This window comes from Gymnoscopelus microlampas, assembly GCF_963454915.1.
Source record: "Gymnoscopelus microlampas genome assembly, chromosome: 21".
NCBI classification, from domain to species: Eukaryota; Metazoa; Chordata; class Actinopteri; order Myctophiformes; family Myctophidae; genus Gymnoscopelus; species Gymnoscopelus microlampas.
This window is the reverse complement of record NC_139958.1, coordinates 5,154,936-5,176,354: the sequence shown is the minus strand read 5'-3', so window position 1 is coordinate 5,176,354 and position 21,419 is coordinate 5,154,936. Positions and strand designations below refer to the sequence as shown.

At 42.1% G+C, this 21,419-nt stretch overlaps 1 protein-coding gene across 2 annotated transcripts; it reads right to left on the bottom strand.

Annotated features, from left to right (window-relative positions):
* Window positions 1-5,637: 5,637 nt before the first annotated feature.
* On the bottom strand, window positions 5,638-16,183 carry hdhd2 (haloacid dehalogenase-like hydrolase domain containing 2). Of its 2 annotated transcripts, none has more exons than XM_084047575.1 (9): window positions 16,143-16,183; window positions 14,011-14,119; window positions 13,574-13,676; window positions 12,479-12,584; window positions 10,639-10,723; window positions 9,718-9,883; window positions 8,567-8,617; window positions 8,096-8,159; window positions 5,638-7,066 (listed from the first exon to the last, which is right to left on the bottom strand). In XM_084047575.1, the coding sequence occupies exons 2-9, from the start codon at window positions 14,109-14,111 to the stop codon at window positions 6,963-6,965; spliced, it is 780 nt and encodes a 259-aa protein (XP_083903701.1). In that variant the 5' UTR covers window positions 14,112-14,119; window positions 16,143-16,183; the 3' UTR covers window positions 5,638-6,962. The 2 variants fall into 2 exon arrangements, with proteins under 2 accessions (XP_083903701.1, XP_083903702.1); XM_084047576.1 differs by having other exon boundaries at window positions 5,638-6,171.
* Between the last annotated feature and the right edge of the window lie 5,236 nt (window positions 16,184-21,419).

The window sequence follows — 21,419 nt, the reverse complement described above, 5'->3', positions numbered from 1 at the left end:
TGTTTGAGAACCACTGGTTTTTAAACAATATTTATGAAACAAGCCCAAATAAACAACTACACTTTAGAAACAATAAACAAACAACTACACTTTAGAAGCAAGCCCAAAAATAAACACAAACACTTTAGAAACAATGACCAAATAAACACAACTACACTTTAGAAACGCCCAAAATAAGCAACTACACTTTAGAAACAAACCCAAAATAAGCAACTACACTTTAGAAACAAGACCAAATAAACACAACTACACTTTAGAAACAAGACCAAATAAACACAACTACACTTTAGAAACAAGACCAAACAAACACAACTACACTTTAGAAACAACAAACAAACAAGCCCAAATAAGCAACTAGAAACAAGCCCCCCACGCAATCCGCAACTACCAAGAAGTCGCTGATAATAAGCAGACATGGCAACGCCGGTCAACGCCCGTCCAACACTGCGTCATCATCCTGGACCCGCCTTCTTCCGAGAATAGCAGATCTACAGGCTCACAAGGCTTCGCGTCCACCGCTGTGAGCTTGTAGATCGGCTATTTTTTTTCAGCACGACACAGTCGTGTGAAGAAGTATAAATCTGACCAGAAAGTGGTTTTAAGTCTGTTTTTCATTTTTGGCGTTACAGTTTTGCACATCCGGACTAGAGCGGATACGGAAACGATGTGTGTGTTTACATGTTATGTGTATGTGGAATTCCACCGGAGACAGTAGGGCGGGCTCTAGACTGGATATGAGCACTGGACAGTAAATAGAAACCTGGCCTTCCACAGCAGGTAGACTACAGCAGAAAGACTGTGGAGACGCGAGGTTATTTTATTTAATTTCATATATTTTGTTATACATTGGTAAAGTGTTTCTGGTACAAATTACATGAATGTTATAAATAAAATACAAAACGCATTTCAAGAAACCATTTCACAAGTAAGTCAAATGAGCCAAAGCTTAGCTGACCACAGACCAATCAGAAATAAACAATTTTTGGCTTTAAATTACATCTGCTCACAGTCTGGTCAATATTCTGTCTCTGCTGACTGCCCTGCTCCAAATCATGTGACCTGGAGCCCCCTACTGCCCATACCCCGTAACTACAGCCCCTGAATTGTTTTGTTATGATCTATCTATCTATCTATCTATCTATCTATCTATCTATCTATTACACTCGGGTTGGGATCTATCGATATATAGATAGATAGATAGATAGATAGATAGATAGATAGATAGATAGATAGATAGCTATTTTGGAAAGTGCTTGAATATGTATGAATATTTTTCAACATGGAAACGATTGGTAGGGTATTCCACATTTCGGTGGCATAACAGTAGAATGAATTCATCCCCATGTTTGTGCCGAATCAGGGGGGAATGAGATCAGTGTAGTAGCTCCCTCTGGTGTTGTGCCCGTGGGGCACTGGTCCCTTGAATATCTTGAAGACCAGTCCCATTGCAAGTCGCTGCTGATGATGATGATAATAAATATAATATTATTTCAAGCCTCTGAAGTGAACTCAGACCACTATTATTTAATTTAATTTTTTGCACCTAAGTGAACACTCCCCCATCTCCCCCGGCTCGCTTCTCGTCTGCATTGTGACTCGCTAAACCTGTGCATTGTAAACACACAAAGCACTCTAGGTTCACTTCATCCTTTGCCATTGTATGTTAGCCCCTCTTGGCTAACATACATTGTCATATAGACAAATCGCCTTCCGTGCCAAACCTAACAAATGAACTATAGTGTGAACAGACAGAAGACTGAGGCCCCATCAGAGCTGAAGTTCACCAGAAACACAACCAAGTCCACTATCAAATGAACTGACAATGTGAACGTAAAAAGATGTTTAAAAAGGACTATATTGTGGAGAACACACGGTAACTTTCAGCTCCAGAAACGTTTCAAGATTACACCTCCTTATACTGTGTATGTACATCTGGCAAATGTGTACATAAATGCAGTTAGCCTAACTAGAAGTTTACTGTACCTCAAATTATGGAAGCTAACTTTTGGTTGCACGGCATAGCGGTCAGGTTGAGTCAGACCCACATCCTGGGGCTGCATGGGTAAAGATCCTCCCCACCACCCTAGAGAGCAGCTCAGTGGCCTTGTGGCTAGAGTGTACGCCCTGACGTTGGGAGGTCAGGGTTCAATACCTGGCCGGGTCATATCAAAGATCATGAAAGTGCCTCTCTGCTGGACATTCAGCATCAAGGGTAGGATTCGGTGAAATACCCGGGGAAATTCTAGCGTCATGTCCATGGGATCTACCTGTATTGGTACACCAAGCCGCCACATGCTACAGAAACCCTATATAGGCCACATAGCTCAAGGAATGTTGGCCCCCAGGGCTACAGAAACCCTATGGACCAGGGGTCTTCAACGTTTTCAGGCCAAGGACCCCTTGGTTGAGAGAGAGATAAAGCAGGGACCCCCATTATATATTGTATACAATATATTCTTTCTTCATAGATTTCATAGGCAGCTTCATAGACTTGTTTCACAGCACTATCATGTTGGATTCATGTTAATGTGTATTTCCAGACATTTAACCACGCTCTTAAACAATACTTAGTAAACCTGACCTTTCACTCTGTACTTAGTCTGCTCTTTTCCCCCTATACCAAACCACTTTGCCGAAAATAGCAGACCTACAAGCGAACAAATAGAAGACCTACAAGCACACTGTGTGCTTGTAGATCTAACCAAAGTGGTCCCTTACAGGTCTACAACTCCGAGTTAAATCAACACAGATGATTTCAGTGTAGATTGGGGTCCTAGAGATAAAAATGGTTCTTAAATGGGGGTCCGTGGTCTAATGCTTATCAAACTGGGGGTCCTTGAAATTAAAAAGGTTTGAGAATCGCTGGACTACACCCCCCCCCCCACAGACCAAACAGTGGATGTCAGTTGTTAAAGGGACTATGCACACGGCGGGTTGGAATCACTAAGGTGGGAGAAACAATTAAATTAAAAAAGATGTTAAGAAAATGTGTATTTGTGAGCACACTTTGTCAGCTCTGCTCAGAAACTGCTTTCAACTGATTTGGCCACATAATACTCAATAAAAAAACATGACCAAAAAACAACAAAGAAAACGAGAATAAAAAATGGGTCGTCATAAGAAAACATAATAAAAAAGCCCTGGGTCTGTGCTGGGGTAAAAAAAAAAGAAAAAACAATAACAATATAAAAATCCAGAAATTCCGAAGGTGTTTAGCTATTTCATTACCCTCTTCGAGCGCTTCAGGATATTGTACTTTCTCAGATTATTCTTCCAATCTTCAAAGATGGCCGTGCTTGTGTCTTTGGTGATGTCGGAGTACTGTCTTGCGTAGGTCAGCCTGGGGTCGTTGGGGTCGATCAGATTATGGGGTAGGGACATGAAGCCTATCTCCTGGCTCTCCGTCTCTGTGGGGGCATACTGGTCAAACGCATATCCTCTCTTTGGTTCGTAGGAAAGTTGTTGTTCTGCTTTATTCCTCTGTTTCTGCATCGTCTCCTGTCTCCTGTCTCCAATGTCCATGTGGCCTCCTGAACCAAACTTCTTCATCAATCCAGGCTTCTTGTTGCCGTAAACAACTCTTTCCGTCAAGTCTGGGTCAATCTTTTCGAACAATTCTTCTTTCTTCAGGCGTCGACCTCGTTCCTTCTCCCTCTGTGCGGCGAACAGTTTCTCAAAGACGCCCTGCTGTATCCTCCCCGCCTCTCTGGCGTTCTGTTCCTCGAGTTGCTTCCATAACTTCTCGATTTCCTGAGAAGTCGGGTGATGTTTCTTTTGCTCCTCTTTGCTCCTCTTTTGCTCCTCTTTCTTCAGATCTTCTTTCTCCAGTTGTTCCTTTGCATACGCCGCCGCTCTCACCATAGTGTCTCTCCTGTTGGTGGGGAGGTCGGGCGGAGGCCTCAGGTTCTGTCTCTTCTGCTGTTTCGCTTGTTCCTTCATGGCTTGCTCCCAAAGATGATGCTCCCATAGTCGTTCGATTTCCTCCGCCACTTTAGTGTCCTCTAGTTTCTTCCTCCTCAGCAGCCGTTGCTTCAGATCAATCTGTGCCTCCCTCTGCTTCTCCACCTCCGACAGCAGGAGGGCACTGTGTAATCTCCGGACACGTTCGGTTTGGGCAAATTGCTGGGCCTTGGCCCTTATGAGAGTGCCGGTGGGCCTCTCTGCCAGCTGAGGCATATCTGAAACGGTGTGTTATTCCTTACACTTCCTGGTGCCGTGGTCAGTCAGTGTGATGGAAAGCAGCGAGCGACTGCGTCTATTTACAGCGTTGGTACGGCGGCATGGTGACGTCACCGGTATGGAGCTTGTGACGTCATCAGCACGGGGCATGTGACCGTCCACCAGGGCAGGAATGTCATGCCCATGAAGGCCCACGGCCACCGTATACCCGGGGTTTGGAGGGGGTACGGTACGGCACAATGCCTGGCGTTGTGAGCTTGTGCTATTTCCATATTCCATATTCCAATTCTTGCGTCTTTCTTATATTATTTGACAATTTGGCCAATGTTTGAGCATCTTTTGTATAGTTTGTTGATTACTTTTGTTGCAGTAATGGTCTTTTTCGGTATTAAAAAGGTCTTAAAAGTCCTTAAATTGTCACTTCACTGTCATCTGGGGACACCCCCAAAATCTGACCCACCATTGGGATAGACCAGTGATTCTCAAAGCGGGCTCTACGGACCCCCAGTGGTCCTTGAGGGGTTTCCACAAGGTCCCCGGCAAATATTAGTTAACATAGCATCAAGATCAGTTTAACCACTGTAACCCTATACAGTAAATATCGGCCATTTAACAATAGCGATCATCTATAAGCTCACAACATGTTGTAGATCGGCTATTTTCAAAGAATCGTTAAGTTCGTTATGAGGTTCCCTGACATAAAATATTTTCAGAAGGGGGTCAGCGGCCAACTACATATTAATTTGAGGGTCATTGACATGAAAAAGTGTGAGAGCCACTGGCTTTATCGTTCCCACAAGGGAAATTGAGCCACCATGGCAATTATAGCGGTATCATAATAAAAACACAAAGGATAGAAAATACTGTAGCTAGCCAGGTAAAAAAAGATCTTGGCATTTCATATTCCACACAGGAGACGCAGGCTCGCAGCTAGAGCGAAGTTCAAGCTGCATAATCAGTTTACATTATTATTATGTTAATTCTAATGTCATCAAACATAAACAGTGTTCTTGTCCTTTAATAATTAAATAAACCGGGCCGATGCCCATTGGGAACGCATGACACTTCGGATATGCAATAACAGTTGTTGGGGTATCCGTACCCATTGTACTTAGTATACAGTACCCATCGTCATTGGACTTGGAGGCCAGTCTATGATGTCAGTACTATGAGGTTATATTGATGACATCATGGATACATGGGCATTAAAAGGACACAGACAGACAGACAGAGACACACACGCACACGCACGCGCGCGCACACACGCACACACACACACACACACACACACACACACACACACACACACACACACACACACACACACACACACACACACACACACACACACACACACACACACACACACACACACACACACACACACACACACACACACACACACACACACACACACACACACTTGTGTTACTTACAAAATACTTTATTAAGGGCCAGACACAGCAGTGCTTTGTGAAATACTTTCAAGCATTGAACAATCACTGGCATATATTTCATACTGTATGTTTCTGCTCAGATTTAACAACAATCTCATCATTATACTGCAAAATCCTGAATGTTAACTCAACACTAAGAGCTCAGGTCCATTTGTTTTGGCACTCTCACTTTAATTACCAGGTTGAGCTACAGTATTAGTACTGTACATGTAATGTTGCAATGACAGGCTGTGGTTATAACTAGGGATGCACAATATTGACATTTTGGCCGATATCCGATTACCTGTGTGTTTGATTGATTGATTGAAATTTTTATTAGGCAAAAGAATGTAAAACAACACAGTTACATTTATAATACTTTTGTCTAAAAGGTCAGACCAAAAATAATTGTTAAAGAATTGGTTTAAAAACACTATACTGTTGGTCTATAAAGCTTTGGATAGTTTAGGTGGCAAAATACTTTTCTGATCTTGTGCTGATATCATGAACCATCCAGATCTCTCAGGTCATCTTGGAAAGGTTCTGCTTTCTGTTCCTAGAACCAAACATAAAGGTGGGGAAGCAGCATTTAGTTGTTATGCTCTACATATCAAACTCACAGAAAACTGCAGGTCTGCTGCCACTCTATATTTCTTTTAAAACACAACTAAAGACCTGTCTGTTTTCCGCTGCCTTTGATTGAGTTACTTTTTTCTTTCTCTTCTGCACCTACAGTATATGTCATTGTATAATTGCGTTTCCTTTGCTTGATGTTCTGTGTGAAGCACATTGAATTCCCTTGTTGTTGAAATGTGCTATATAGAAATAAAATCACCTCGTCTGGCCTTGCCTTACCAATTATGTGCATGGTCAAATCGACCGATAGCGATATTGCAAAGCTAGTTTCCAGTAGGGTTTACAATACACCTACTGTATTATACAGTAACTGTGATTCAGGGTGCAGAAGCAGAATTCTAACACTCAGTGCATTCTTATTACCCGATGTATTAGGCCTACTGATGCACCTATTGGTTCAAACTATGTAGGCGTTGTAGGCTATTTTTATTTAAAATCTTTCCAACGTGTTGACCCTTTTGAAAGCTTCCCCAGAAAACACTGATTGAATCTGCCGCCGCCATCATCTCAAACTGCTTTCTCAACTTCACATTCAAACCTAAATATTACAGAATAAAATGTCATCTAAAACCGATATGTATTTTGATGTCGGTTCCATAACGATATTGATATTGCCCTTTTTAAGGCTGATATCGATACCGATATGATGACTGGTGGTTAATCGTGCGTCCCTAGTTATAACAGGTTTATAACAGGTTTAAAGCATGCTTATTATAGCAGGTTGTTCAGGATGTGATCCACAGCGTCAGGGAAGCTGTCACAGGTCAGGTAAGGGGAGGGTGTGATTTTACTCTCATCTCCTGCTCTGTATTTACCTGTGGGAATAAAAACAACAACAGCATTCTAATCAGTCATGTCAGTAGTTAGCCTGGTAAACCCTCCCTCCGGAAATCTCATTTCCATTTGATTTCAGGAGAGAGTCTGGCCTGAACCGCCTTTCTGCAATAATCGCTGTGGGCTGGAGTTGGGCGGGAGTAATACCGTTGACTGACAACCCCTTCAACCAATGATCGTTTTTCCCCTTCAGCCAATCAGCAGTTCATGTTGACGAGCTCCAGACTATGTGACGCAACGGGACTTTTGGGACGGCCATGCCGAAAATAGGTTGCCTTATTGGGATACATGCGTGTCACTCCCCGCCCCTGCCGGTTCTCTAAATTTATATTTTTAAATAGGCTCTGTCATGATTAATTGACCACATATATGAAGTTAAACAACTAAATTCTATCCAAACGATATCTTAATAGTAAATTCCGTGCCTCAAAAAAGAAGTTTGAGACCGTTTTAAAAACTAAAGTAAACAGTGAAGGCACTCGGACAACAACAATGGCTGCCGTTCGTCTTTTGTCGGCCCCAGTCAGGCTGCACTCGGTTTCATTCGGGCTCACTCGAACTCGCCACCTGATTGGCCAACTGTCGCTGTCAATCACAGAACGACGCTGATAGGCTCGTCGGTTCGGAGAACAGAGCGATTATTGCAGAAAGGCGGTTCAGCCCAGACTCTCTCCTGAAATCAAATGGAAATGAGATTTCCGGAGGGAGGGTTTACCAGGCTAGTCAGTAGTAGTAGAAGTAGCAGAATTAGCAGTAGTAGTCATAGCAGTAGTACATGTAGTGTTAGTAGTAGTAATAGTAATAACATTAGTAGTAGTAGTATCAGTACTGCTTCTCTCTCACTTTCACTCTCACATTCACTCTCTCCCTCTCTCTCCCCCCTCCCGACACAGTCGAGGCAGACTCAAGAGAGCCTAATAGTGGTATTGAGACGGGAAGAATAATGAATGGGAGGTGAAATATTAAATGTTTTAACAGGACAGAAGATTTTTTTTGTTTACTAAACTTACCGGTTTTAACTAAAATACCCAGCATTCCTGTAAGCTGAGCCCCTCCCACATCATCTCTGACGTCCTATGAGGAGACAAAAGATCACAACAACACATGTTGCTAGGAGACAAGCCAAGAATGAAAAAAAAAAAAGCATAGGCCAGCGGTTGGCCAGTGGTTCTCAAACTTTTCTGGATCAGGGCGTGTTGAGTGTTCAGATTAGTTGTTTTTTTTAATTATGTTTTTTTAATTAATGTTATACTATCAATATATTTGGGGGCCCACTTGCAATATCGCTGGTGGAAATCGCTGGCATAGGCTAACATCTTTACTGGGTGTTACCTCCCCATTTGTTTACAAGAGAGGGAGTGAGACACGAGAGAGACGGGGAGTGAGAGGGAGAGAGAGAGAGAGAGTGAGAGAGCCTATATTTCACCCATGCAATAACCTGATAACTGATAACATGGCACAAAGCACCACTACATACTTACATCTCCTATCATGGCAGCCTCTTCAGGGCTGCATCCTAGCTCAGACAGTGCCTGTGTAGTGGAAGAGAACAAAACACATCAAATGGGAACACGGCCCCTCTCCACACCATTCAAATTAACTCCAACAGTAGTGAGCTTCTCTGCGTTTAGAAAATGTGTGGTAGTGCATGACAGACATGTGCAACAATATAAGACCATATTAGACAGTAGAGCTACATCTAAACAGGATCATTCATCAGTTTAACGCCAGTTCATATCAAAGAGGCTCGACTAAATGAAACCAATAGCAAAGTATACATTTTGTTTCTAGTGCCTGGAGTAGAAGACAATCTCATCTCTTCAAATAGGTTCTTGTCCGGTCCTCTGTTAAGATGTGAGGTAACAGGCCCAATGTTGTATTTTAAGTTGTATTTATGTAATCTGCCATGTGCATGAAGCTTGAGTGTTTTAGTTTGTTATTTGTTTGTTTATTGTTTTTGAATTATTATGTCGGTTCATCGTTTGTCAAATGAAATGCTAGTGTCCTGTAAGTCCATATGGGCTGGGCTTCCTTTGGAAGCATGACACTTTAATAAAGAAAAAATCAATCAATCAAATCAATCATATACTGTATTGATCCTTGGCATTTAAGCCCCTATTTTTGGCCATGTCGGTGTCGTTTAAGGTGAACATTTTCAAAAACTTGTTTCAGAAATAGCCAATATGTCAGTTGCGAGCTTGTAGATATGCTATTTATGCTGGCCGACACCATCGTATGAGGAAGTGTTTATTCGAGCAGCCACCTTTGTTCATATGTGTTCAAAGTACTTTCCTTTGTGGATCTATCATGTGGATTGTACCTTTGGAGTTTGCCTTATACGGACAACCTTCCTACTGTACATACACCTGCCGATGTTTGCTGCTACTTTTTGCATCTTATGTCTGTACATATTTACATTTCTTTCCTATGTTTTCAACATGTGCCTTCTCTCTTTACTTTTGTCCCTCTATACCAAATCTGTTGCTGATCTGGGTCACCTAGTTTCACCTAATGTTTGTCCCCAGAATAGGGGCTCTAGGTTTCATGTGGTTAAAACGGTAGACAAAGTTGTCACAGCTGTAGATTCTAACCTGTGTGAAGAAGGCTTGTTCAGGTTCTCATTCATTCTAACCTGTGTGAAGAAGGCTTGTTGAGGTTTCCCCACCACGGTGGCCTGGCAGTCTGCAGCGTACTCCAGAGCGGTGACGAAGGGCCCCGGCCCCAGAGCCAGGCCATCCTCACGTTTGTAATATCGAGCTTTATGGATGGCGATGAGAGGAGCGCCGTCCATCACCAACCTGAACACATCACACTGTAGTTATAACAGTGACTCATTATTATGCTAGTAATAATACTGATATTCTGATTTCCTACTGTCTGTCTCTCTTACACCGTCTCCCCCTCAGCTTTCCTACTGTTTGTCTCTCCTACGCTGTCTTCCTCTCAGCTTTCCTACTGTCTGTCTCTCCTACGCCGTCTCCCTCTCAGCTTTCCTACTGTCTGTCTCTCCTACGCCGTCTCCCTCTCAGCTTTCCTACTGTCTGTCTCTCTTACACTGTCTCTCTCTCACCTTTCCTACTGTCTGTCTCTCCTGCACTGTCTCCCTCTCAGCTGTCCTACTGTCTGTCTCTCCTACACTGTCTGTCTCTCAGCTGTCCTACTGTCTGTCTCTCCTAGACTGTCTCTCTCTCAGCTTTCCTACTGTCTGTGTCTCCTACACCGTCTCCCTCTCAGCTGTCCTACTGTCTGTCTCTCCTACGCTGTCTTCCTCTCAGCTTTGCTACTGTCTGTCTCTGCTGCACTGTCTGTATCTCAGGTTTCCGCATAATAATATGTGGTTGTCTGCACCACTCAATGCTGACAGCAGGCCAGCAGGTGGTTTACATGAATGCATGTGTATGTAGACAATATTTTAGTCCAATCAAAAAATGATATACTAAATGGCATGCCAAACTATAATGAATAGTACGTATGTCCTGCACTTATCAATTACTGTAGATTATGTGCTCTGTGTTAATGAATGACACGTGTTCATGTTAACAGTGTTATCAACCTGAACGCTGTGTTGAGGGTTTGGTAGTTGAAGTGTTCAGGAGCCAGTCCAATCACTACAGCATTGGGCTCTGATGTGTCAATACCTGCAGGCGCACACACACACACACACACACACACACACACACACACACACACACACACACACACACACACACACACACACACACACACACACACACACACACACACACACACACACACACACACACACACACACACACACACACAGAGAGTTTTGTCACATCGCAGCACAATGTGAGCTTGTAGATCTATGTAGTCTATTTTCACTCTAAGTCAGGTGTTTTCAGTGGTCCAGGGACCACCAGTGGTCCTTGAGGGAGTAACAGGGGGTCCCCAGCGAAATGAGTTAACATAGGCGTCACAATCATTTTAACCGCTTAGCTTAGGCTATTCAAAAATAGCAGATATACAACCTCATAGCGCGGCACCGAGTGCCGCGCTATGAGCTTGTAGATCTGCTATTTTTGAAAAACCTTGAAAAAGTGTGCATATCTTTGAATATTTATATATTTTTAAAGCAAACATCAACTGATATTTTTGCTTTTGGCGGTCCCTGGCACAAAACATTTTCAAGTGGTGGTCCGCAGCCAAATGTATAACAATTTAGGGGTCCTTGGCATGAAAAAGGTTGAAAACCACTGCTCTAAGTGAATAGTTGAAATGTTTAAGTATGTGTATGTGGGTTTTATAAACATTGAACCAATGAAAAGCACTTAACGTTTCTTTTTAGATACATTTGGTTTCTACCCGACAACTGCGACAAACATATGTAAAGCTACAGTATGGTCCAGGCTTACACGCCTGCCCGACCACTTCGGTCGGCCGCCTCGGGGCGACTGATTGCCTCGTCACTCAAGGGTCCTTTAGGCCTACACGGTCACAGCTTTTTTTCTGTTCTGGCCCCACAGTGGTGGAATGAACTTCCCACTGATGTCAGGACAGCAGAGTCACTGATGTCAGGACAGCAGAGTCACTGCCCATCTGGAATGCCCATCACTGCCCATGTGGAATGCCCTACCAAAAGGAGTAAAGGAGTGTAAAACCCTACTCACTTTCAAAACTGCCTTAAAGATACACCTTCAGGAGGCAATTGAAAAATGGCCCCTGTCCAAGTCTTAACCTACCCCCCCCCCCCCTCTCTCTTTCTTCTCTTGTACGTATTTTTCACTTTTCATACCAGTAACCTGTAAGCTGATTGCATGACGTTCTGTATAGTAGTGTGTATATCTGTCTGTCTCTTATATGTCATCATGATTTGTGTGCGTGGGGATCTCATCTTAAACAAGCTCAGTGCTTAATGAGTCTTCCAGTTTAGTAGACCTTGTATTGTGAATTTGTACTTCCATGTACTGTTGTTCTCATGTCTTACTAAATAAAGACAAGTACATCAATCAATCAATCTTTGACCACAGGCTGAAAACCCACCTCTTCAGGAAACACTACCCTTCATCTTAGCCTGGCCTACTTGTTGTTAACTAGTTGTACAAGCTCTTGTTTTATTGTTTTATTGGATCTTGTTCATTCGATACACTTTGTGTAGCTCTTGCTCATTTGATTTCCCTATTTGTCTCATCTGTTTAAGAAAGTAGGTAGCTGATATATTGCACTTTTACTTTAGCGCTAGGTATACTCTTAGTTGCTTGTTTTAGAAAAGAATGCACTTATTACTTCTGGAGATAGTAGTTAGTACTCTACTCTCTACTCTCTACTGGAGATAGTAGAGAGTAGTTTCCTTCCTCACCTATGTTGAATGCACTTATTGTAAGTCGCTTTGGATAAAAGCCTCTGCTAAATGACTGTAATGTAAAATGCAGTACCAGTGAAGTCCTCCAGGGCGCGCTGTTCCAGCAGCAGTAGAGGTCTGTGTTGTTGCTGCTCCACCAGCCTCCTGGCTGCAGTCAGAGACGTGAAGATCTCATGCTCCTGCAAGGTCAAAGGTCACCAGACCACCACAATTCAGTGATTCTCTCAACCTCATTCATATCAAGGACCCCCCAAAATTAATTGTGTATTTGGCCACGGACCCCCATCTGAAAGTACTGTTTATGCAAGGGACCCCACCATACAAGATTTGTGTTTCAAAAAAGATTCCACAAGCTAGATCCACAAGCTATTTTCAAAAAGCTGATGTATATGGGTGTTAAAGTGGTTAAACTGATTTTGAAGTTACATTAACACATTTTGCTGGGGACCCCCTGGAACCCCATCAAGGACCCAGTGAGAACCACTATATTAGTCCCACAGACCCCTATTTGATATCATGTTTTTCCCCCTCTGGGACCCCAATCTATATACACTGTAAGATCCTCTGTGTTAATTTAACTCAGAGTGTTACCCATGTAACCAAATAGACCCATAAGGGACCATTTGGTTCCATCTGTACACTCTCTCAAGAGCGTAAAGAAGGTCCATTTGGTTCTTATTTCCTAACAATTACGGATGTTAACAGTTAATCTATAATCGATTAATTGCCATTAAGAACTTACTTGTTTAAATTTAGCAATTTTCAATTAATTGTTTAGATTTTTTTAGATTTTTTGGGCTACTGAAAGTTACAGGTATGGTGTGTGATATCAAATGTGAGTTTACCATAATCACAGTAATCCTTAATAATTTTCCATCATATTCAAGGGCTTTTGGAGATAAATGACAGACTTCATAGAGCACTGCAGAGGGGAGGTGCGTGTGTCTGTGTCCAGCTGATACTCGTTGACACTTGTTAATGTTATATAAATCACGGCAATTATGTTTCTGCTGATTTTCGGTTTCGACAAGAATTTTCCTTTTGATTTAAAAAAAAAAACGCCGCTTATCAATGAATAGATTAATCGATCGTTAAGGTTATCAACTATCAATTAATGAATTAATCGATCATTTGCATCCCTACGAAAAATGGTGTCATTGCCTTTCACCTGGAGGTCAAAGTTGAGCCGTGTCAGTCTTTCCAGAAGGTTCCTCTTACATTCCTTGGTCGTGTTGGTCACAAACTTCACTGCTACGGACGCCTTTCGTAACCTGGCAACAACAAGAACAACCCATTCAATCCGGGAAACCCATCTGTGTCATTTTAAGATTTAATTGGCTATGCAAAAATAGCAGATATACAAGCTCATAGCATGGCATCGAGGGCGGCTCTCTGGCTATTGAAACAGATTTCTTTGGCTATTGGCCAAAAATAGCAGATATACAAGCTCATGATATAGAGCTTGAGGATCTGCTATTTTTGGGGGGGGGTCCCTGGAACAACATATTTTGAGATGGGGGTCCGTGGCCAAATACATATAATTTTGGGGGTCCTTGACATGAAGAAGTGTGAGAACCACTGCTCTAGTCTAGGGTGACTTGATACCTGTTGAGGGCGTCCTGTGCGCCGGGCACAGCTGTGTCCTCTATGTGCAGAGTCCCACTCAGGTCAATGAGGACGGCCTTCAGTGTGCGTCTGCCTGCCATCCTGACACCTGCAGGACAACAGCAAACACTACAGTTTATTATTTATTTGGGGAGACAATGTATACATTTGCCTCAACCACGTAAATGGTAAATGATAAATGGTGCATCTATATAGCGCTTTTATCCAAAGCGCTTTACATAGATTGAGCATTACATTCAACCATTCATACACACATTCACACACCGACGGCGGAGAAAACCATGCAAGGCACCAACCTGCTCACCGGGAGCAATTAGGGGGTTCAATGTCTTGCTCAAGGACACTTCGACACTAACTCTGGGGGAGCGCCCCAGCCCGGGATCGAACTGGGAACCTTGCGGTTTTCAGTTCACTCTACCCGGCCACTCTACCCCTGAGCCACTGCCCGCCCCGTAAACTTAAACTAAAGACTTAGTACACTGGAACTGAGTTGGCTCTGTACTTGGACCGCTTTCTGGCTCTGTACTTGGACCGCTTTCTTCCATCTACACTAGTCGTTTTCAACCCTTTCATATCAAGGTCCATTATTTATTCGGCCTTTGAGCCACGGACCACCGTCTGATGGGATTTAGACTCTCAGACCCAAAACAATATTTTCGTTTTGTCCACAATTCCATGCTGTATTGATGTTGGTACCATAGGAGAGATCAAAATAACAATTCTTCTACATTCTCTAATTGTGTAGACTTCTTGTATATTAAGTAATGCAGATGTTTAACAATAATTTAACTCTTGAGAGAGTAAAATGAAACCAAATGGACCCGTAAGGGTCCATTTGGTTTCATTTTACGCTCTCAAGAGTTAAAGATCTCAGGGTCCAGTTGTTTACCAACTTTCTGTCATTTAGCTGGGGACCACCTGGAACCCCCTCAAGGACCACTGGTGGTCCCCAGACCACTGGTTGAGAACCACTGATCTACACCAAATCTCTTCACCAAAAATTAGCCGATCTACACTTGTAAGCAAGCGTGCCATTTTGGGCTGAAGTTCCCCTCAGAATATGGATGGTGGGGTTAAGAAACGGACATGATACTGTGAGGCACATGATCATTTACTGATCCACTAAGTTGTGTTGTTTTGTATTCGTAGCGTAGAATCTGGGGTGTGCCGATTCAACTTGAAAGGTTTCCCCTGCATTTTGTTGTTAGGTTAGCTCATAGCTCACAGTGATATTATAAGCTTTATACCCTGTATATATAACATGTGTATATAACGACGCAATGTGACATATCCCTGTTTAACACAATGCTGTACCCCCTCCAACTGTACATATTTATCCCCTTTTTCAACTGTTTTTATTATATTTTGACACTTGCTTTGGCAATGTAAACGTATGTTTTATCTTGTCAATAAAGCTCCTTTGAATTGATATGTTTTAGTTAAAACAATTAAGTTAAAACTAAAAGTCTGGTAATCAAAATTTACTTGAGTAAAAGTACAAAAGTATTGGAATCAAAATGTACTTAAAGTACCAAAAGTAGAAAGTATTCATTATGCACAATGTCCCATTTCACAAGGTATCATATGTATAATCTTTTGAAAATGGCAGATAGTCAAGCTCAAGCTTGTAGATCTGCTATTTTCAAATAGCCAAAGTTTATATAGGGCTGAAGTGGTTAATGTATGTTTTGTAATAATAATCAAAATCTACAAAGTTAAGTAACTAGTAACTAAAGTTTTCAAATAATAAATAAAAAGTATAATATTTGCCTCTTGAGATGCAGTAGTGGAGTAGAAGTAAAAGTACTGAAAATTGGAAATACTCAAGTAAAGTAAAAGTACCTCAAAATTGTACTTAAGTACAGTACTTGAGTTGAGTACATGTACTTAGTTACTTTACTCCACTGGTTGTGATCATGAAAAGAGATCCCTCACATGTCCTCATTATAGTGAACGCACTATCATCCAGTAAACTGCTCCTAGAAACACAATACTACTCTCTGTACATCTACATGTTACACAGCAATTCATCACATATTCATACAGCATTATATTCATTCATTACACATTCATAAAATATGATATTAAGAGGATATTAACATGATATTAACCTTTACTTCCATCTGCAACTGACTGCTTCTGCTGCTGTTTACGTTTGTCTTCTTCTCTGGTGGAAAAATCCAAGCTTTGCTGCGATGAGACTCAATGCTGCTCCCCAGAGGTTGAAGGGGAGAACATACATTTTAGATAGAAAGAAAGAAAGAAAGAATATTGAGAGAAAAGAAGAATAAAAGGAGGAATCTATAACCTAATCCATAAATACAGTGATGTTTTAACTATCAACTATGGTGGAAAACCAAGATTTCTCTGTATGCTTTACTGATGTGTAGATTTTAAGAGAGTTATTCATAGCAAAAAAAAAACACATTTTAAATATATTTGATATTTATATATCAAGGCTAAAATAGATAAATACATAAACTTGAGGCGAGGATGAGGATAGTGGAGGGCAGTGACCCACTGCTTTCATAGCCTATCTATCATCATATATCATATATCATACATCGAACATCTGGAGTGAACTGAGCTTCTGACTTCTGGGGTTAGTGAGTATAGCATTTTTCTTATCTAGCAAGTTGCTAGCAGTAGTACTTTAAGTGATTTGCTACTAGTGCTGTGTTATTAGCTTGTGTTAGTCTGTAGTTTGTATTTGTGCTTTAAGCAGTAGGCCATTGATACTCTGTGTCTGTCTCACAGAGCACTTGAAGTAGTTTGAGGTAGAATAGGCCAATTGATTTCCCTGTGCTAAGTGTCTGGGAGGGCCAGCACTCCCCGGCAGACAATCAGCAATCAGTTGAAGTGGTTTTAAACCACCTGCTCTGAAAGCGGTAGCTTTCAAGCGGCCAGCCGAACAGGCTAGGATTGAAGTAGTCTGACAGGGACATGGGTATAACTGTTTTCTCGTGTATCTTGATGACCAGTCCAGGCCCAATGCAAGTTGCTTTACTCTGTCCTCTCTACCCTGAGCCATCCCAACCATAATGAGCATGGGTTAGGTGAGTTCTGGGTGTGAGGCCAAGTAGTAACCTGACCTGTTTGTTTTGAGAGGTCTGCAGCTTTGTTTTTAATGCCTATGTGGTGCTAAAGTACCATGAGGTGCACGCATAGTGAAAATTACATTGGATGAGAATGAGTGCTCCAGCTAGTGTCCTCAGTGTGTTTCTACTGACCACCTAGGAGGGGTGCATTTCTCCTTTCCGACATGTCGCCTTTCCGACGTTGACGAACCCTATACCTAACCCTAACCCTAACCGCACGCGGAAGCCACTAGTCGGAGTGGTGAGATGTCGGAATGGAGAGTGAACACCACCGAGGAGATACTGAGTAGAAAACTTTGCTTGACCTTTCTGATTACTTTTGTTGCCATTTTTTTCACTTGAGACGTTGTCCTAACTAAGACACAAATGTAGTAATTTCATCTTTCCTTGTGATGACATTGTCGCCCACTTTGACCGTGAAGTCTTTGGCCTTGCAGAGGTTTATTCTGGACCCAAAAAGAATGGATTCAGTTTTACCCAGGTGTAATGATAGTTTGTTATCAATGAGCCAAATGCAGAATTCTACCGAGTTCAGAGCTAGGAGAGCCGAGTCATACGTGAACAAGACAAGTTTCAGTCACATGCTGATGGCATGTCATACACGAGGAACAGTAAAGGCCCTTGTATCGTCACCTTGCTAAACTAATGGCCTATGTCATTTTTCTACGTTTTTCAGGAAAAATAAAAAAACTGATCCAAAACAAAACTATATGATATTTCTTAATCATTTCACCCAAAACGTTTATAACAAATTATGACTATTAAAATAAAAATAACACTGTCTGTCAGTGAGCCACAGCTCACTGGGAGGGGGGAGGACAGGGCTCCGTTCACCTCCACCCCCTGTTCTCTCCCCTCCAGATAGGATCTCATCCAGTCCACTGATGTGCTATCAATGGTGAAGATGAACTGTCAGTCATTTAGCTCGGGACCCACTGGAACCCACACAAGGACCAGGGAGGGACCCCAAACCTCATGTTGAGAACCACTGCTTTAAGTCGTGCTCATAGAAAATCTTAACTGCCTACTCTACAGGAAAAACATTTTTTTGCTTTTTTCCATGGGGGGTGGGGGTGTCTTAAAGTGAAGGACACCTGTAAGTTTAACCATTTATCATTCAGTGGCGACTTCATGAGTGTACAAATTACTATATGAATATTGTTTATTTTTTAATAGATAACTATTTACAGATTTACTCTTGAATACATTTTAGAATGGCACCTTTGCCCCATAAGTCTGTTTTATTTACTACAGCTATGAAGGAGATCTACTCTGATAAGCTCTCTGCCGGTTACGAACAGCTAGCTGCTCACCACTGAAACCAAACCACATCACCCACCCTCACACACACTCTCACTTCCATCTAGTCACATACTGATGTGTGGTCAGCTCACTGGGAACACCTTTAGCGTCTCTTTTCAACGTTCAGGGTAATCCGTGTCAGGTCATGCATAATGCAGACCATGTAGACTCAACTTTGAAAACCTAATGAAACACATTCAAAACGAAAACTTAAAACAAAGGCCGGCACGGCCGGCTGTCATCAGTGTGGTTTTCATGTCTCTGTGGTCTCATGTTGTCTGTCCTGAGGCCGATTCTACAAATTTCTTCTAAATCCTAACAGTTTTCAGAAAATAATTATGATGCTATAATATCAGTGGTGCTCAAACTTTTTCATGTCAAGGACCACCAAAATTGTATTTGGCCGCCGACCCCCGTCTCAAAATATTTTGTTCCAGGGACCCCCAGAAGCAAAGATTAAGTTAAAATGTTTTGCTTTAAAAAATGTATCTATTCAAAGATTTGCAAGCTCATAGCGCGGCACGAATGAGCTTGTATCTGCTATTTTTGAAAGGTCGTGCCACACACTCATATAGCTAAAATCTAAAATGACACAGATGCTTTACCGGTTTTAATGGGTTAATGTAGCTACAGATTTGGATGGAAAAAGAGGGTTACATTGAAAATGTCAGGATTAAAACAGACTTCTCCTTTCATACAATATGTTGACATCAGCTTCCTGTCAGAATGTCAGTTAGAGAATTATGTGAAGTTCCAGAGAAACCACATCCTGACCGAGAAAGACATTTATATTTAAACCTGTTATCTTAAAGATCTTCAAACTGTATTCTGAGTAAGTCACATCAGGGCGTGTTGTGAGCTTGTTGAACTGTGCTTTTTTTCCACCATGAAAAATAACATTTGAAAATGTTTGGAGCTTGTTGTCATGACATGCCCAAAATAGGGGCCGCCAAGTTGAAAGTGCTTAAAGCAACACCAGTTTTCAGCTTCACCCAGCTGAGAGCTGAACCACATGAGGGGGAGCAGCTAGGGGTTAGGTGTCTTGCTCAGGGACACTTTGACACATTGCTGAGAGCTAGAATCGTACCTGTGACCTCCGGGACCTCTGGAGTCCTCGCCCGGAGACCCAGGCGGGCTCCCTAACCATTCAGCGATGTATTAAATCAATTTAAATATTACTTTCAATGCAACATTTTACACATTTGTTTCTCGTCAAGGTAAAAAACAACATTTACTGTAATGATATTGCATTGTATTCAGTGGAGTGGCTCTACTCCTGTGATACTTTACTACACATGCTACCTGTTAGTTCAATCATGTATCATTCAGTGGAGACTTCATGAGAGTGCACACATTACTATTATATTACTATTCTATTTTTGAATAGATTAACTAACTATTTACAGATTTACTCTTGTAAACATTTTAGAATGGCACCTTTGCCCCATAAGTCTGTTATATTTACTACAGCTATGATATGCAGGAGATCTACTCTGATAAGCTCTCTGCCTGTTCCTAACAGCTATAGCTGCTCACCACTGAAACCAACCCACGTCACCCACCCTCAAACACACTCTTCCTGCACACCCATCCACCCCGCTCATTTCATCTGAACACAGATCCTGACCTGTGTTCTTACATAGAATGCAAATATATTTCCATTGAAGATGAAGTGGTAAGAATGAAACTCGCTGAAACTCATCCCGTTTAGACAATGGATGCTGCAACAGTTGCAACAGCATCCTCCATTGCATCACCTCCAAAGCCCCTCAATACACTCCAATATGTTCAAAACTCAGCTGCCTGTCTGTACCGGAGAACACATCACACCAGTCCTCCACGGCCTCCACTGGCTGCCTGTCAAACAAAGATTCCACTTCAAAATACCCCTCATCACTCACCTATAAGACACTCCACAACCTGGCTCCCCCCTACCTCTCTGACCTCCTCGAGCCACATGTCCCGTCCCGTTCCCTCAGGTCCAGTGATGCCGGCCTCCTGGAGGTCCCCAAGACCAGGCTCCTGGAGGCCCCCAAGACCAGGCTCCGTACCTGCGGCTACAGGGCCTTCTCTGTGGCTGCCCCCCCTCCCTCTGGAACACACTCCCCAAACATATCAGAGACACCCCCTCTCTGAAAACCACACTGAAAACCCACCTGTTCAGAATCGCCTTTCGTAGTTGACTTTGATTTCAACTTATTTTTTATGTTTTATTGCTTTTAATTATTCAAGCGTCTTTGTGTACTTAGAAAAGCGCTATATAAATTCCAGATATTACTATTATTATAATATTTGACAATTTGGCCAATGTTTTTTGGCCAAATTGTCTTTGCCCTGTATCTGTAACTCTCAATGCTGTGCTGTCTTGGGCGCCTGTGTTTCCCCCATGCAATGAATCGATGGATGGACGGACGGACAGACGGACAGAAAAAAGCAACATATACAAAAACTCCTGTATATCATGAAATTAAGTTGCTGAATTTGCACTGCACTTCATGCAAAATAGTACAGACGGTCAATAACCATCCTTCTGCCTGTCCTCTACATATCCTGAGAACCGACCGACTTCAACCTCGACGTGCGTATCGCTGAGGACCAGACGGAGAGATGCCAAACAGGACAATGTGGTATTGCAGGTGAAAGTGCTTTATAAGCCAGAGAAGTTAGTTGGAATGAGTATATCTGAGGCTTGATTTAGGCTCAAACCTTTCGAAAAACGTTTGAGGGACATAATCAATATGATATTAAATATATTTTTTTTTAATTCATGGTGTAGATCCTTTAAGATGGCAATCTTAGCTAATCAGGATGAAATATGAAACATCTGACATCTCACATCAGTGTTGATCACCTGACTATAGAGATCCTGTATAGAGATCCTGCGTATCTGTTATAGCGCCACCCACCATGAGGCTTATTTGAAAATGTTTAGGGCATTTCTTCCTCGGTCTAGTGGGAATTGTATGCTGCGTTCATGATTTGAGCCAT

Bases quoted from the DNA above. Each gene is read 5' to 3' on its own strand.
- hdhd2 (XM_084047575.1), bottom strand. From the start codon at position 14,111: ATGGCAGGCAGACGCACACTGAAGGCCGTCCTCATTGACCTGAGTGGG. The intron at 10,724-12,478 runs GTACTGCATTTT...GTGCGCCTGCAG, and splicing joins CGCCCTGGAGGACTTCACTG to GTATTGACACATCAGAGCCC. The intron at 7,067-8,095 runs GTAAGTTTAGTA...TTATTCCCACAG, and splicing joins GGGTATTTTAGTTAAAACCG to GTAAATACAGAGCAGGAGAT.